General features: G+C 37.4%; 1 protein-coding gene across 1 annotated transcript; it reads left to right on the top strand.

Annotated features, from left to right (window-relative positions):
• The first annotated feature begins 12,381 nt into the window (after window positions 1-12,381).
• LOC145044076 (uncharacterized) lies at window positions 12,382-16,064 on the top strand. Its single transcript, XM_078992883.1, has one exon. The coding sequence runs from the start codon at window positions 13,162-13,164 to the stop codon at window positions 15,901-15,903; it is 2,742 nt and encodes a 913-aa protein (XP_078849009.1). The 5' UTR covers window positions 12,382-13,161; the 3' UTR covers window positions 15,904-16,064.
• The last annotated feature ends 719 nt before the right edge of the window (window positions 16,065-16,783 follow it).

Here is a 16,783-nt window from a genome sequence, read left to right as displayed (position 1 = left end):
GCATCAGCAACAATATTTGCTTTACCTGGGTGGTAAAGTATCTCACAGTCGTAGTCCTTGAGAAGTTCTAGCCAGCGTCGTTGCCTCATGTTCAACTCCTTCTGATTAAAGAGATACTGGAGACTCTTATGATCAGTGAAGAGCTTGCACTTCGTGCCGTAGAGGTAATGCCTCCATATCTTTAAGGCGAATACTACCGCTGCCAACTCCAGATCATGAGTGGGGTAGTTCTTTTCGTGCTCTTTCAATTGTCGAGATGCGTATGCTATCACCTTTTCTCTTTGGGTCAGAACACAACCTAACCCGACTCCAGATGCATCACTATAAACTGCGAAATCTTCGACTCCATCGGGTAGAGAAAGTATCGGCGCTTCACATAACTTCTTCTTTAGCTTCTCGAACGCCTCATCATGTTTCTCACTCCATGTATACGTAGCTCCTTTATGGGTCAAAGCTGTTAATGGAGCAGCTATCAAAGAAAAGCCTTGGATAAATCGTCGGTAATATCCGGCTAATCCTAGAAAGCTTCGAATCTCCGTGGGATTCTTCGGACGTTCCCACTTCATTACAGCTTCGATCTTCGCAGGGTCAACCATTATTCCTTCTTGGTTAACAACATGACCCAAGAATTGGACTTCCCGTATCCAAAAGTCGCATTTGGAGAACTTTGCAAAAAGCTTCTCCTTCTTTAACACCTCCAACACTTCTCGTAGATGCTTGCCATGCTCCTCCTGGCTTTTCGAGTAAATGAGAATGTCGTCGATGAACACTATCACAGATTTATCGAGGAATGGTTTACAAACCCTATTCATCAAATCCATGAATGCTGCGGGAGCATTGGTTAGTCCGAACGACATAACCAAGAACTCGTAGTGTCCATATCTTGTTCTGAATGCAGTCTTCTCAATATCCTGCTCTCTCACCTTCAGCTGATGATATCCTGACCTAAGATCGATCTTTGAGAAGTAGCTCGAACCTTGCAGCTGATCGAATAGATCATCAATCCTCGGTAATGGATACTTGTTCTTCACCGTTGCCTTATTCAACTCTCGGTAGTCTATGCACATCCTCATGCTTCCGTCCTTCTTCTTCACGAATAACACCGGAGCTCCCCAGGGTGATGAACTAGGTCGAATGAAACCGCTATCCAACAGCTCCTGAAGTTGCATCATGAGCTCCTTCATCTCCGTCGGTGCTAATCGGTAAGGTGCCTTTGCTATCGGTGTTGTTCCTGGTAATAAGTCTATACGAAATTCTACTTGCCTATCAGGTGGTAATCCAGGAAGATCTTCGGGAAAGACTTCCGGATAATCGCACACAACCGGTATATTCTGCACCTCTTTCTTTTCCTTCTTAGCATCGATTACGAATTCCAAGTACGATGCACATCCCTTGGACAAACATTTCCTAGCTTTCATCAAGGATATGATTCCAGAACTCACTCTGCGTTTGTCCCCGTACACCATAAATGATTCCTTTCCGGGTGGGTTTATCCTAACTATCTTCTTTCGGCATAATATCTCGGCATCGTTGGCGCTAAGCCAATCCATACCCAAAACGATGTCGAAACCGTTTAACTCTATGGGTAATAGTTCCTCCTGGAATTCGTTTCCGTTTAGGTCAATGACGATGTTCCTAATACGATTACTAACAGGTACGAATTTGCCACTGGCAACTTCTACAATTAGGGCGTTATCAAGTTTTTCTACAGGTAATGCTAATTTCGCACTAAATTTATGCGACACAAAGGAGTAGTTGGCTCCAGAATCAAACAGTATATTTGCAGGCAAACCATTTACAAGAAAGGTACCTGAAGCGACGTCTGCTGCCTCCTTTGCAGCCTCGAGCGTCATCTGGAAGGCTCTCGCCTTCGGCTTTGGTGGTATGTTGGGTCTTCCTGCCTCCTTCTTCTTCGGGCAGTCCTTCAAAATGTGCCCTTCTTCATTACACCCATAACAGGCCTTCTGGTTAAGAGTGCATTCGTTAGCATAGTGCCCAGGCTTTCCGCATTTGTAACAAGTGACCCCTCCATCACACTTCCCAGAGTGCTTCTTCTTGCACTTGTCACACCACTTTGCTTCTGATCCTCCTCCTCTCGAACTAGACTTCGAGAATCTACCTTTCTTACCGGACCTCGAGGATCCGTCAAATTTCCGTTTCTCTCCCACTTCCGCTCTCTCTAGACCCTTTTCTCGTATCTGGGTCTCCACATTCTTAGCAGCCCAGATGGCAGCTTTCAAAGTGGTAGTTTGCTTGACCATTGGGCCGAAGTCCGCTGGTAATCCGAGGGCAAATTTGTTAACCTTGGAGAGTTCAGTTGGGACGAGGTGAGGAACAAGCTTCATTTTCTCAGTAAAGCTTGCAGCGTATTCAGTAACGCTCATTCTTCCCTTCTTCAGATTCTGGAATTCGTTGCTGATCTCCAGAAGATCCTGCTCAGAGCAGTATTGCATCTTCAACTGTACCAGAAAATCCTCCCACGACATTTTGCTTGCTTCACCTTTGGGCATTGAATCAGCTAATAGCTTCCACCAGCTTAGTACTCCAGATTTCAATAGAGGAACTGCAAGAGCAGTCTTCTGCCTATTGCTACACTCGCAACTCTCAAACATTGTCTCCATCTCAGAGATCCAGTTCATGACTTCCACCGGCGTCGGGCTTCCGGATAGACTCGGTGGCTTGGATGCCATGAAATCCTTGTATTTGCATCCACGTCCATCATTTCCTCCATCCTGGTGGTTTTGCCTAACTATCGGTGGGTTGGCTTGACCAATAGTCCCACTGTAGTTTCCTTCTTCAGTCTGCCCTTCGTTCAACTCGGGCTGTTCGAGCTGAATAGTCGCTTCCTCTCGATTTTGCTGGAGCAAACGCCTGGTTTCCTCCATTTGACGATCCAACATTGCCTGGATCATCGCTTGCACTCCGGCCATCGTTATTGGTCTGGCAGCGGCTTCCACAACTGGTATTTGCTCGATCACGGGGGGTTGGTGTCCGTTCCCATTTGCGTTTACGTTTCCGCTACGGGTCCTTACCATCTTGATCTATATACCTAATAAGGTGGATTTAGATCTTTATTTAGGAGAGACGTTTTAAATCGTCCTTATCACTCCGAAACGTTTACATGCTAGTTCTAATATCGTAGTCGTACGTTTAGAATCCTAAACACATAAGGTTCCAGATCCGGTCGGCAACAGACCATAGATCCCGAACAAAATAACAGCATATCATGCATAAAACATTTAGCACATAAAAGCATTTTAGGCACAATTCCTAAAATAAGCTAGTGCTCACACCTCACAATCATCGCTTAGCATTCTAAGTTTAAGTCTAGAAATCCTACAAATTCCTAGTTCGCTTAAACTAATGCTCTGATACCAACTGTGACATCCCTAAAATCACGGCCAGAAAAGACCGGTTTTGTTTATACTTTATTTCAAAATCAGAGTTATCTTTTAATAAAAGGGTTGCGGAATTTGTCCCAAAACAATAATATGATAAAGATTTATCAAAAGCATTTCCATAGAAATGTATTTCATTAAAAGACTCGGGATGTCATGTTCGTACAGATCAAAAGTATAAACAGTACAATATAAGCCTTACTACATTATTTCATATCTACAGGCCTATATCCGTAATCCCTCGTCCAAAACATCACACCTATGCTCATGCGCCACTACCTGTAATGCATAAAACTGAGTGGGTCAGGCTTGGGAGCCTGGTGAGCACATAGGGTTTTCAACCCACAATAAGTTTATTAATTTCATCAATCAACAATAACCCGATTACCCGTTCCCGTTATCCTCACTTTACGTCCCTAAACACCTATCATAAGGGACCTAGCCTAAGGATCATCATCGGGACGGACACTACTGCTAAGGGGATTCCTCAGCAATAAATGTCCTAATAGGCAACCATGTGGGGGATGGAGTACACCGGTGAACACATCGTTCACAACACCTATAGGTTGCGAACCTGCTAGTGTTCCACTGGACTGTCTAGAAGAGTCCGTGGTCGTCATCTATACTCCGCTAGATGACTGGATCAACAACAACAACATCGAGGCCTCTCATCATTTTATCACACATCACCTATTACATCTACCCATGTTTTACCCCAACATTTTCGTAGATATAAAATACATATACAGTTTAAATCATTGAAAACATGTATAACAACGTTCATCTAGCATAGATAGCAAGTATTCAGATAATATGCACACATAGCACGTAATTTATATAAAATACTTCATATCTATGTGTAAGTTGAAGGTAACTATGCACTCACCGGAAAAGGTGGTGATTCCGAACTCAGACAGCGCTTCGCTTCTTAAAAAGAATTTTTCTTCGACGAAACCTAGTATTATTACCACTAGAGTTTAGTTTATTATTCGTCGAGACTAATTAATAGTCTAGCTATTATTATTATTATATAAGCGTCAAAAAAAATACTTATATAACCCATAATAATAGCCCAAGTATTTATTATAAGTTCCTAATAACGTTACTATAATTAAATAAAAGTTATATTAAAAATAGCGTAGGCGTAGCTCACTTACAGCGGGTTTTATAGAAAACCGGGCTTTGCTTGGAGCAGCGTTCCCGAGCCGAAAAGCTCTTCTTCTCAGAGCCTTCGAGCACTCCGGGGCTTCCGCCTCGTGCTAGGGAGGTTCCCTAGGCTTTTCGGGGGATTTCGGGGCTAGAGAGAGGTTCTAGAGAGAGAGAGAGAGTAAAGAGAAGAAAGAATGGGAAAGGTGTGAAGAAAATGAGGGTGGGAGAGGTGGTATTTATAGGGTGAAATGTGGCTGAACTTGGTGCCACATGTCACCATCTGGTGGCAAGCCTTGGGGAGAAAGCAATGGCCAAGATTGTGCCACATCACCCATTTTCGCACAGCACACTTCCGACTTCTAAAATCCGTAACTTTCACATACGACCTCCGTTTTTGACGTTCTTTATATCCACGCGTAGGTAATAATAAGATCTACAACTTTCATTTTGACACCGTCAGCTAATTCTCGACCGATCTTAAATTTAACAGTACAAGGAGATTATACTGTTAAACGTCTGCGTAAAATTAATAACTTCTACATACGGACTCTGTTTTTGTCTGTCTTTTTACCGTTGATTTCCTATTAATGAGATCTTCAACTCTCATTTACGTTGCGTAAGCCAAAAACCGCTCGAACTAAAATTCGAGTTTCAGGCCGTGCACTGCTAAGCCGAATCTTAGAAAAATCATAACTTCTTCATACGAAGTCAGATTTGGGCGTTCTTTTTATCGATGTTCTTAGTTTAACATATTCTACGACTTTTGTTTAGATTGCTAAGGCTAAAAAGTCTTCTATCGTAAATTCACTATTTACGTCTCCCGGTGTCGTGCCGGTTTTGCCGTAAAACTTCGGCGGGCCATAACTTCTTCTTTATAGCTCGGATTTCGGCATTCTTTATATGCATGGAAACCTTGAGACATATTCTACAACTTTATGTAGAGATATCGGGATTATCTCACACTTTAATTTTGACGCTCATTTTTATTCTTTATTAATTATACATTTATAATTAAATAATAAACACATAAACACACATAATTCACATAATACTCAAATATTTCATATTTATTACTTCAAAAAGAGTTACAATAGTTGACCTAGACTATTACATTGACAAAAATGCTTAGCCCTGAAAACCCGGGCGTTACAATTAGACCAACACATACTATATTAACAAAACTACATTAGCTAATTTTCAAATGGATATGAAGACTTATCAGTGGACATCATGTGCAAATGAATGGATAAAATATTTGATTCAAGCATTTTAACAAACAGCTGGTGGGCAAAATCATATGTCTTTTTAGTTTTAAGCTAGATGTCATTCCATTCACTCCTTGCTAATAGATTTGACAAATTTACAAGAACATGGATGATGCTTGAGTTATACTGATATGGATTACCAAGGTTATAATAAAACATTAAAATTCGATTGCAAAAGTTATTATAGAAAAAAATTGACCATCAAAAGTAAAATTATAGAAGTGATACAAACACGTATCATCATTATGATAATTAAATTACACTTATTACAGATATTGAATATGGAGTTCAGTATGTGGAGTTCTCATGAAAATGTAAAATATATTAAAGAGTTCTTTCACTAACTTGCAAACTTTAATTTTATATTGATCAAAATTTGCTAATATATAATAACTTAAATGATATTGTGTTAATCGCAGTAGCATTTTTCCACTGACTTGCAAATCTTGAATCCCTTGTCTGGTTGAATTTTTCAAAAACCAACAATCAATATTCATATAAAATAATCGATCAAATACTCTGATATAATTTAGAATTACAAACTAAATTAACTAAACCAAACTAACCTTCATAAAAATGTCAACAATTTATAAATTTAACAAAAAAAAAACCTAAAATTGAACAAAACCTATATAATCATAAATCTTAACAACACACCAAAATTGAATTCCAAAAAAGGTGAAACATGAAATTGTAACCGTTAAATATAAAGTCGAATCAGAAATCAAAGCCAATTAAAAAAAAATCACCTGGTTCATCCTCTTTTTCCTCATTGTGTCGCTGACGGGAAGCATAAGTCGCATAGCAAAGGAAATTTAAAAAGAATTATTTAAACGGATCGGAGATAACGTTGGTGTAAGTTAATCGCACCAGTAGATAACAGGGGAATGGTAGTGGGTGGTGTAGCAGTGGCGGTGAAGAGGGTAACCAAGATTCTTTGGACGGCGATTGAATGAGCATGTGGCCTAAGGTGTTGGTGATGTACGGCTAAGGAAAAATGGTGGTGTCGGGTTACTGAGATGAAAAAGACGTATAAAAGGATTTTAAAACCGATTTCCCTATTTTTAGGAGATATTAAATGTTTTAAAATGCATACTATAACTAAATAGTGTTAGATTACTATCATACCCTTTTACTATTTATTAACTATTAAAATATTCTTAAATTTTGATTGGTCCTTAGATGCACACTTATTGAAAACATTTGAACTTAACTCTCTCTCACTCTCTATCTCTCTCTCATTCTTAAATTTGAACCACGGTTACAAAAATAATTAAATTTTTAATGTAAAAAATCATATTATAATCAATTACTTCAAAAGTATACTGCTATAGTTGATATGCTATTTTGGTTTCTAGAAAATAAAAGTCTGAAGAACTTATTAAAATGTCATATTTTGCAAGAAAACTCAAAATAGCAATGTACTTTGAAAGTACATTGCTATAATTGACATGAATTGTTCAAGATACTACTTTGTTGGAAAAAAAAACTTAATAAATTATTAAAATGTCATATTTCACAAAATTGATAGCTCGAACCTAGAAGTAAAATGGTTGATAAAACTTAAGAACTTTAATCATAAATATATAAAGATCGTGATTTTCATGTAAATCACAATTGTGCTTCGGTTGTTCTATAATTAGGCTAAAAACAAAACCGCAAAAATTAAGGTTCTCACATTCACACAATAATTAAGGTTTATATATGAACCTAACTCTCTCTTTTTTTCTCTCTCTCTCTCTCTCTCTCTCTCTCTATATATATATATATATATATATATATATATATATATATATATATATATATATATATATATATGGGTAGGTTCATGTGAACCGTTTTTTCGAGACTAAAAGAACGATTGTCAGGTATACTAAATCAAAATATTTGTCTATTTTTCAAAAATTAGACATTCATTTTCTTATTAACATCCAAAAACAATAACAAACAAACAAATAAAAGTAAACTAGATCATTGTTTGATATATATATATATATATATATATATATATATATATATATATATATATATATATATATATATATATATATATATATCGTGTGGTTTGGGCACCGGCCCATACATAAACAAGATGGACAAATGCTACGACTTAAAGAAAGGTCATAGTCCATGAACGACAAGGGTCGATATTCACCTCATTACGGCATATTGAGCATAGTTGTTATATAAAATACATCGTCTACATAAAGTATTAAAGATACATCCCATGAAACACGAAAAAAGACAAACTTATTTTATCAATAAATCCTACCCTTGAGACCACGGTTTTAAAAGTTCGTCATGACATGTCATGGTTCTAAGGCTTGTACTTACCGCCTAGCTTTGGTAAGATATCGCCTTAAGTCACATATGTATATAAAAATGAATAGTAGTAGAGTATGTATGTATGTATGTATGTATGTATGTATGTATGTATGTATGTATGTATGTATATACGTATCTATGTATGTATGTACGTACGTATGTGTGTATGTATGTATGTATGTATGTATGTATGTATGTATGTATGTATATACGTATCTATGTATGTATGTACGTACGTATGTGTGTATGTATGTATGTATGTATGTATGTATGTATGTATGTATAATTATTAATTATATACAAAATTGTCGTCTTAAGTCACGCTTTACAAACGACGTAGCTCGCTACATCTCAACAAAGCTCGAGGGTTGACATTGTCGTCAAATGACGCCTTACCTTATTTAGAACATTGCCTGAGACCACAGGCCAAAGCAAGACCCAAATAGAGAGATTATAAACTACACAAAAGCGCAACTATAAAAGGAAGATTGATCCTTCCTAAAGGGTAAACAATTTCCAACGCTTTTACAATATAACTCCAAAATGATGCCTAACTTAGAAATTGGAGAGAAATATCAGGCTCCATCTTTCATTATAGCTTTCTAACCTAGTGTTTTTCTATTCTTTGCAGCGTGATATCTCGGGTGCTTATTAGACACAGCCTCTCGAGGGTGGCTAACAACGCACTAAAATTTCCATGTGGCAACAATATATATATATATATATATATATATATATATATATATATATATATATATATATTCTAAGTCGATTATTATTTATAATGTTATAATTGCAAATAATATTCCTATGAGGATAATACTGTGCACATATGAGATTTAAAACCAGAAAAAGCATAACGAAACCTTTAGAACCGAAATATATAGAGCCAGTTTGGGTTTAAATAATAGATTTATCCGGGTTCCGAGTAATTCGGGTTTGGGTCATTCAGGTCCGGGTAAACCGGGTTTAAGAACAGGAACCAGTTTTTATGAAAGGTTAAAACATGCTCATTCGTTTAAAGTTGGATTAACATGAGGTTTTTTCGAGAATGTAGTTTATAGTTTGTACTTTATTTTAGACTATAATTTTTTTATTTATTTTTGGGTTCATATTAATTAACTTACAGTCCTCAAAGTTTGGATATCAAAGCTGGGAATTTTAAGTTTTTTTTTTCAGTAAAAGTTTTAAAACATGCATATCTAATTTGTTTGAAGTCAGATTAACATGTGGTTTTTTTCAAGGTGTAGTTTAGAGTTGGTATATGATTATAGATTATAATTTTGTCATTTTTTGTTTCATCTTCATTGACTTATAAACTTCAAATACCTAAAAACGTTACCTTTGAAATAAGCTGAGAGAACTTTTGTTTCATCTTTATTTTTTGTTTTATCTTCATTGACTTACAAACTTCAAATACCTAAAAGCGTAACCTTTGTAATAAGCTAAAGAGAATTTTTATTATTCAATTTTTTTTTTTGTAAAAAGACGAAAATGAAGATTTTTAGACATATATAAAGCCTTTTTTAGTTGTGTAACACCTGTTCCAGGTATTACTTGAATTATTTAATTCTAGGGTTTTTGGTGCGTGGACTCAGCAAGTTGGGAGTCCAACTCTTCGAGTAGAGGACATTTCAAGGACACGGGATCTACACCCTACTCGACGAGTTGGAAGGCTGACTCGACGAGTAGGCGTTGTAAAGACAAAACCCTAATTTTAGGGTTTGCACCCTATATAATCTCCTCAAGAGCCTTAAGGTTGACCTTCCATCAGCCTCCAAACCCTACAAACGTTTGTGCTAAACCCTAATCCCCATTCTCTTTCATTTTGTGAGCTATAGTGACTTTTGAAGCTTAAGAAGAAGAAGATAGTGAGAAAAAAGAGAAGATCCAGCAAACCAAGCCCTTACTATCGAGCTTGACCATCTTGTGGACTGCAGTAAGTGTTCAAGATTCGATTTTTATCTTAGAATATGGTTAGATCTTGTGTTTACTCTTCATTTCCTATCCTTCTTGTTGATTGCATGCATGGGGTTCATAAAGTTTGCAACTTTATGGATCTCTAGATCAAAATGGTCCCAAGGTGGGCTAGATCTAGCCTTTGGTCAAGCAAGAACGCCATGCAAGGGTTTTTAAGGCATTTTTCCCTTTTTTTGCCATATTGATTTAAGGACGTGCATTGGACATGCATGTCCATAAATCCTCCATCTTTGGAATGTTTTGAGGACTATAAACTCTTTTGGAAAGGAGGGATTTCAAATCCCTAGAGTTTTGGACCATATGACAAAGCTTTGGAGCTTTCCAACCTTTGATAAGGGCCTTAGAGCATTTGGAACGGTTCTAGAGGATAAAGTTGGAAACTTTATCCTTCTAGACACCTTAGGGCTTCAGATCTAAGCCCTAGAGTCCCTGTATTCGATGTATCATCGCAACAAGCAACATGAAGGGGACTCGGCGAGTTGCCCTAGTAACTCAACGAGTCGGTTTGGGTTTCCCCGCCTTCTGGATATCAAGCGAACTCGTCGAGTCGATGAAACAACTCTGCGAGTTGGATAGGGTTTGAACATGTTTTTTTGGACTTAGTAGGAACTTGACAAGTCGCTAGATGCACTCGACGAGTTGAGGCAACATAGACTGCTGACTTTGATTGTTGACCTTGACATTAACCAAGGTCGACTTGGAGGGTAATTTTGGGATTATGACAAGTCCATCTTATGATGCTTACAGGCAGTTGAGTTGGAACAGCATGAGGGACATATCTAATTCTAGCTTGTCAGTTCAACATTCGTGAGAGGTGAGCCTCCTCACCATACCAATGGGTCGAAGGCACCAATGCCAACCCATTATAGGTTATGTTGTACACTAGCTGTTGTAGAGATATGTGGTATGATAGTTAGCTTTATGCTAAGTGGTATACTAGTGATTATATGATATTTGCATGGAAGACCCTGTGGGAGCCCGTAGCAATTGGATATAAGACCATGTAGTATGATAGATATTTCTGTGATATATGATATACTAGTTGATTATGTATGTTATTGCATGGAAGACCCCGGGGGAAACCTTGGCAGTTGGATATAAGACCATGTGGGTAGCTCATGGCATTCCTAGGTAAAGACCATGTGGGGTAGCCCATGGCACGATGGTATAAGACCCTGAGGGGAGCCCACGACATCCTTACAGGTTTATGTATGCATGACTTATGTGGTATATATAGCTTTTATATCCAATATGATATGTGATATGTGGATTGTGTGTGGGGTATGCTCTCGGGGGAATCACTAAACATTAACTTATAGGTTGTGGATTTGTTTCAGGTACATCGGAGCCTAAGGGAAAGGGCAAGACTTGATGACGCGGCGTACACTCTCTAACAGACGTTTATAGGACACTCTAATGTTTTTAAAATAAAAGTTGTAATTGATATGAGTTTGAAAACAATTATATTTGGATTTTGTAATTTATGGTAATGTGTTTGGATAATCAAAAATGAAAATTTTCATTTGAAAAAAAAAATAGGTTGTTAAAAGTTGACACCACAAAAATCATTAAAAAAAAAAAAAAAACAACAACAACATTATTTTGATGATTTTGCAAATGTCATATTTTTTTAGATGTCATGTGCAAAATTCATAGCTATTTTGATGATTTGATAATTTTTTATTAATTTTTGAAAAATGAATGATGTAATTAGACATGTTTTTTTTCACCAAAATTTTAATCTAAAATTACTATACGTAAATAATTGGTATAAAGTTATAAACCCTATATAATTGAGGTTTAGACATTAAGTTAAAAATAAAATCTTATTATCATAAAGTATCTTAGATATTTGATACTAAATAATGACATATTTAGTTTGGAATTATATTGAGTTTTTATTTGAGTTATTGTTCTATAAATTCTTTTTTCCTTTGTAAAAGTCTTTGACCAAACAAAATTCGAAGTCAAAGTACAAAGCTTAAAAAAAGCATAATGTTTGCTAGTTTCATGATCACAATAGACTTTTACTAACAAAAACTTCTTAACCCCATTTGTATTTCCATAAGTATAATTGACTTTTGCATCCAACACTTTTAATAACTATTATTATTAAAACTTAAAAGTGTTTATTGAATTTTAAATTATTATAAATGAAAGTGGAAGGTTAAAATGAATTTAAAAAACAAATAAATAAGAGAGTCAGTAGGGTGTTGGTTAAAATAAGCCAAGAGTCATCCCACTTGGTGGACCTCATGATATTTTTTTGAAGATAAAAACCAGGAAAAAAAGAAAAATAAGAAAAGTGTTTTTGAAGTTCGCATTGTGGAGTTAATAGCTACAGCACCAGAAAGAGTCAATGGCACACACACAAATACACACAGTAGTAGGTCATCGTCAACATCAAAATCAATCATAGAGAGGTATGTTTTGAAGTAAATGAGCAATTGATCTGGTGGGTTTGCTTTAATTCAGTCTCTCATCTTGTTAAAATTGGGGTTTTTTTGAGGATATCTTGATTCTGAAATTAGGGTTTTTTCTTCCCCCTTTGACCCGTCTTCTTCCTTCGTTCCGGATCTAGGGTTTTGATTTTACCTTTATGTTCTGCGTCTAGGGCTTGGAATTTTCTTGAATCTTGATTCGAGGAGGGTCCTTTTTTCTGGGTTTTATAAAATCCGTTGTGGGGTTTTTTTTGGCTTTATTATCTCGTCTTTCCTGTTCTTCGTGATATTTCTGTAGACAGCTGCATTGACCTTTCTATTCTTGAGATTTTTTTTTCTTTTCTTGTTTTTCTCAAATTTCAACTTTGTTCTTCTCTGACATTTCATCTTTGATTTGTGCTCTTCATTTGGAATTGGGGCTTGATTTGTGTTGACCGAATTAGGGTTTTTAAGATAAATTATTCGATTTCGAATGTTGGAAAGTTGATTCCCTTTTGCTTTTATTCGGAAGTGGAATTAGGGTTTGGCTTTATGTGTAAATAAGCCAACTTTCCTTTTTCAAAACTCAGATTGATTTGCTTATGAGCTCATAAACTTGCTTTGATGCATCTTTCACTATGGAAACCAATTTCTCACTGTGCCTCACTGATCTTGGACAAGAAAAGCAAAAAGAAAAATGGTTCCACCGATCACAATTCCTCAGATGAAAACAAGAAAAACCCATCTGTTCTTCGAAGATTACAAGAACACAAACTCAGAGAAGCTCTAGAAGAAGCTTCCGAAGATGGATCCCTTATTAAATCCCAAGATATCGACTCCGAATCTGCAGTCAACAACAACAACAATCAAGATGACAACGGCCTCGGAAGATCTCGATCTCTCGCAAGGCTCGAAACCCAAAAGGAATTCCTCCGAGCAACATCCCTCGCCGCCGATCGAACATTTGAAACCGAAGATTCCATCCCCGATCTTCATCAATCATTCAACAAGTTCCTCACCATGTACCCAAAATACCAATCCTCTGAAAAAATCGATCATTTAAGGTCAGATGATTACTCCCATCTCTCAGAATCCATCTCAAAAGTCTGCCTCGATTACTGTGGATTCGGTTTATTCTCTTTTCTTCAAACGGTTCATTACTGGGAATCCTCAACATTCAGTTTATCAGAAATCACCGCCAATTTAAGCAACCACGCCCTGTACGGCGGCGCTGAAAAAGGAACAGTCGAACACGATATCAAAACCAGAATCATGGATTACTTAAACATCCCAGAAAGCGAATACGGACTTGTGTTCACAGTAAGCCGAGGCTCTGCTTTCAAACTTCTCGCTGAATCTTACCCTTTTCACACAAACAAAAAGCTTCTCACCATGTTCGATCACGAAAGCCAATCTGTTAACTGGATGGCTCAAAGCGCAAAAGAGAAAGGCGCAAAAGTTCAAAGCGCGTGGTTCAAATGGCCGACTCTTAAACTCTGTTCCACCGATTTACGTAAACAAATCTCCAACAAAAAGAAGAAAAAAAAAGATTCAGCTGTCGGATTGTTTGTTTTTCCAGTCCAATCAAGAGTCACCGGAGCAAAATATTCATATCAATGGATGGCATTAGCTCAACAAAACAACTGGCACGTGTTACTAGATGCCGGAGCTTTAGGCCCAAAAGACATGGATTCCCTCGGGTTATCTCTATTCCGACCCGACTTCATCATAACTTCTTTTTACCGGGTTTTCGGGTTCGACCCAACAGGATTCGGATGCCTTCTTATTAAAAAATCCGTAATCCGAAGCCTCCAAAATCAATCGGGCCATGCGGGATCCGGAATAGTCAAAATCAGCCCGGTTTTTCCTTTGTATTTGAGTGATTCCGTCGATGGGATTCCGGGGTTGGCCGGAGCCGGAATCGAAGACGACGACATCGGAAACGGCGATTCCGTTTCCGAAACCCGACCCGGCCCGCAACTACCCGCGTTTTCCGGGGCTTACACATCGGCCCAAGTTCGAGAAGTGTTCGACACGGAAATCGAGGCGGATAACATCTCGGATCGAGATGGGGCGAGCACGATTTTCGAAGAAGGTGAAAGTTTTTCGGTTGGTGAAGTGATGAAAAGCCCGGTTTTTAGTGAAGATGAATCATCGGATAATTCGTTATGGATCGATTTGGGTCAAAGCCCGATAGGGTCCGATTACGGTGGTGGTGGTGGCCCGGTCAATAAAGTCAAAGGGTCAACGTCTCCGGTCCCACCGTTTTGGTTCACGGGTCGAAACAAAAACAAGAATTTATCGTCTCCTAAACCGACTTCAAAGATCGCGAATAGTCCGGAAGTGAATCACGGGCTTCAAGAATCGCGAATGTTATCATTTGATGCGGCTGTAATGTCGGTTTCTCAAGAACTTGATCGGATTAAAGAAGATCCTTTAGAAATCGAAGCAAAAAACACGCCAAATTTTCATGAAATTGAAGAGGAAGAGATGGAAACGAGCAAATGGGATAACGGGTCGAGTTCAAAAATGACGAAAGAGAGCGCGATTCGAAGGGAAACGGAAGGGGAATTCCGGTTGTTGGGAAGGCGGGAAGGGAATCGGTTTTCCGGTTCCCGTCTTTTCGGGGTGGACGAGAGCGGGACCGAGTCCGGAAGTAAAGGGAGACGGGTTTCGTTTACGATTGAAGAAGAGGGCAAAAACGTCTTTTTACCCGGGAACGGTGAGGAAGATGATGAGTATATTACGGATGGTGATTACGGGTCCGGAATGGAATCGAGTAGACGTGAGCCCGAGATTTCGTGTAAGCATCTCGACCATGTCAACATGTTGGGCCTCAATAAAACAACTCTTCGGTTACGGTTTTTGGTCAATTGGCTTGTGACTTCACTTCTTCAATTGCGGATTCCAGGCCCACACGGGTCGAATGGGTCAAACGGGTCGGATAGTGTCCCATTGGTTTGTATATATGGACCGAAAATTAAATATGAAAGGGGTGCTTCGGTGGCATTTAATGTAAGGGACAGAAAAAAGGGATTAATTGACCCGGAAATTGTTCAGAAATTGGGGGAGGCGAATGGGATTTCTCTTGGAGTTGGGATTCTTAGTCATATAAGGGTGTTGGAGCGTGGAGGGCAAAATGGGGATTTGACACTTTGTAAACCGATGGAGAATGGAAATGGAGGAGGAGGGCAAAATGGGAAAAGTGGGTTTATTAGGGTTGAAGTGGTGACGGCATCTTTGGGGTTTTTGACGAATTTTAGCGATGTTTATAAATTATGGGCTTTTGTTGCCAAGTTTTTGAATCCGGATTTTGATAAAGATGGAGGGCTATCGACTGTTGTGGAAGATGAAGATGAAGAATAAAAAAAAAAAAAGAGGTTGTTTTTATCTTTTTTTTTTTTTTTCTCATTATTCGTCTTTTGGGATGTAATTTGTTCATTCTTATGGTTTTCATTTGCTTTTGTGGTTTTTGATTTCGATCTTGTTGGGGTTAAATGTTAATGTTATCGTAGAGTTTTTATTTATATCGGTTTAAACTTTATGATAAGGTTAAAATTGTAAAATCCAATGGACGAAAATGCCCTTCTCTTTGGTAATTTTTGACATATTGTTTTACATGGTTTGATTGGATGGATGCATTATGTTCGTTGAAATTAATTTTTGAGTGTAAAAATGAAGGATTTGAAAGCAATTTGATGTGGAAGTTGTACAATTATATATATTTATATAAGCTTTAATAATATAAGAGGATGGTGGACCATGGCGTGTTTGCCATATAAACGATAGTGCTATGTGCATTCATGATTGGAGTACTATTCTCCCACTTATGTAATCAAACATTGATACTTTTTGGTTTAAAGAATTTTGGAATCTAGTTTTCTTACAAAATTGTTTTTTTTTTTTAATCTAATGTTAAGCTAATTAAAAAGTCAACTGCTAACTAATAAAAATAATAACCGTTGATAGAATATAAATAACTATCGGTAAAATATAGTGTATAAATTATAAAATGACATAATGATAGGTAGAAAGCTAGTTAAAAAGTGAGTTGCTAGTTGATAAGCTAACTAATAAAAAAAAATAATCATCTGCAAAACTAAATGTATAAGTTTGTTGGGAAATGTAAAATGGTATAAAAATACGAAGAAGACTAAATATGTTTAAGTAGAAATTTCTTGAATCTTTTATCTTATTCAAAATATTATCATATCATGAATTTTTTGTATTTCAGATTCTCAAATTT

Source organism: Lactuca saligna, chromosome 4, assembly GCF_052625555.1.
Source record: "Lactuca saligna cultivar CGN05327 chromosome 4, ASM5262555v1, whole genome shotgun sequence".
In the NCBI taxonomy this organism is placed as follows: domain Eukaryota; kingdom Viridiplantae; phylum Streptophyta; class Magnoliopsida; order Asterales; family Asteraceae; genus Lactuca; species Lactuca saligna.
This window is presented reverse-complemented; position numbering and strand designations above follow the sequence as displayed.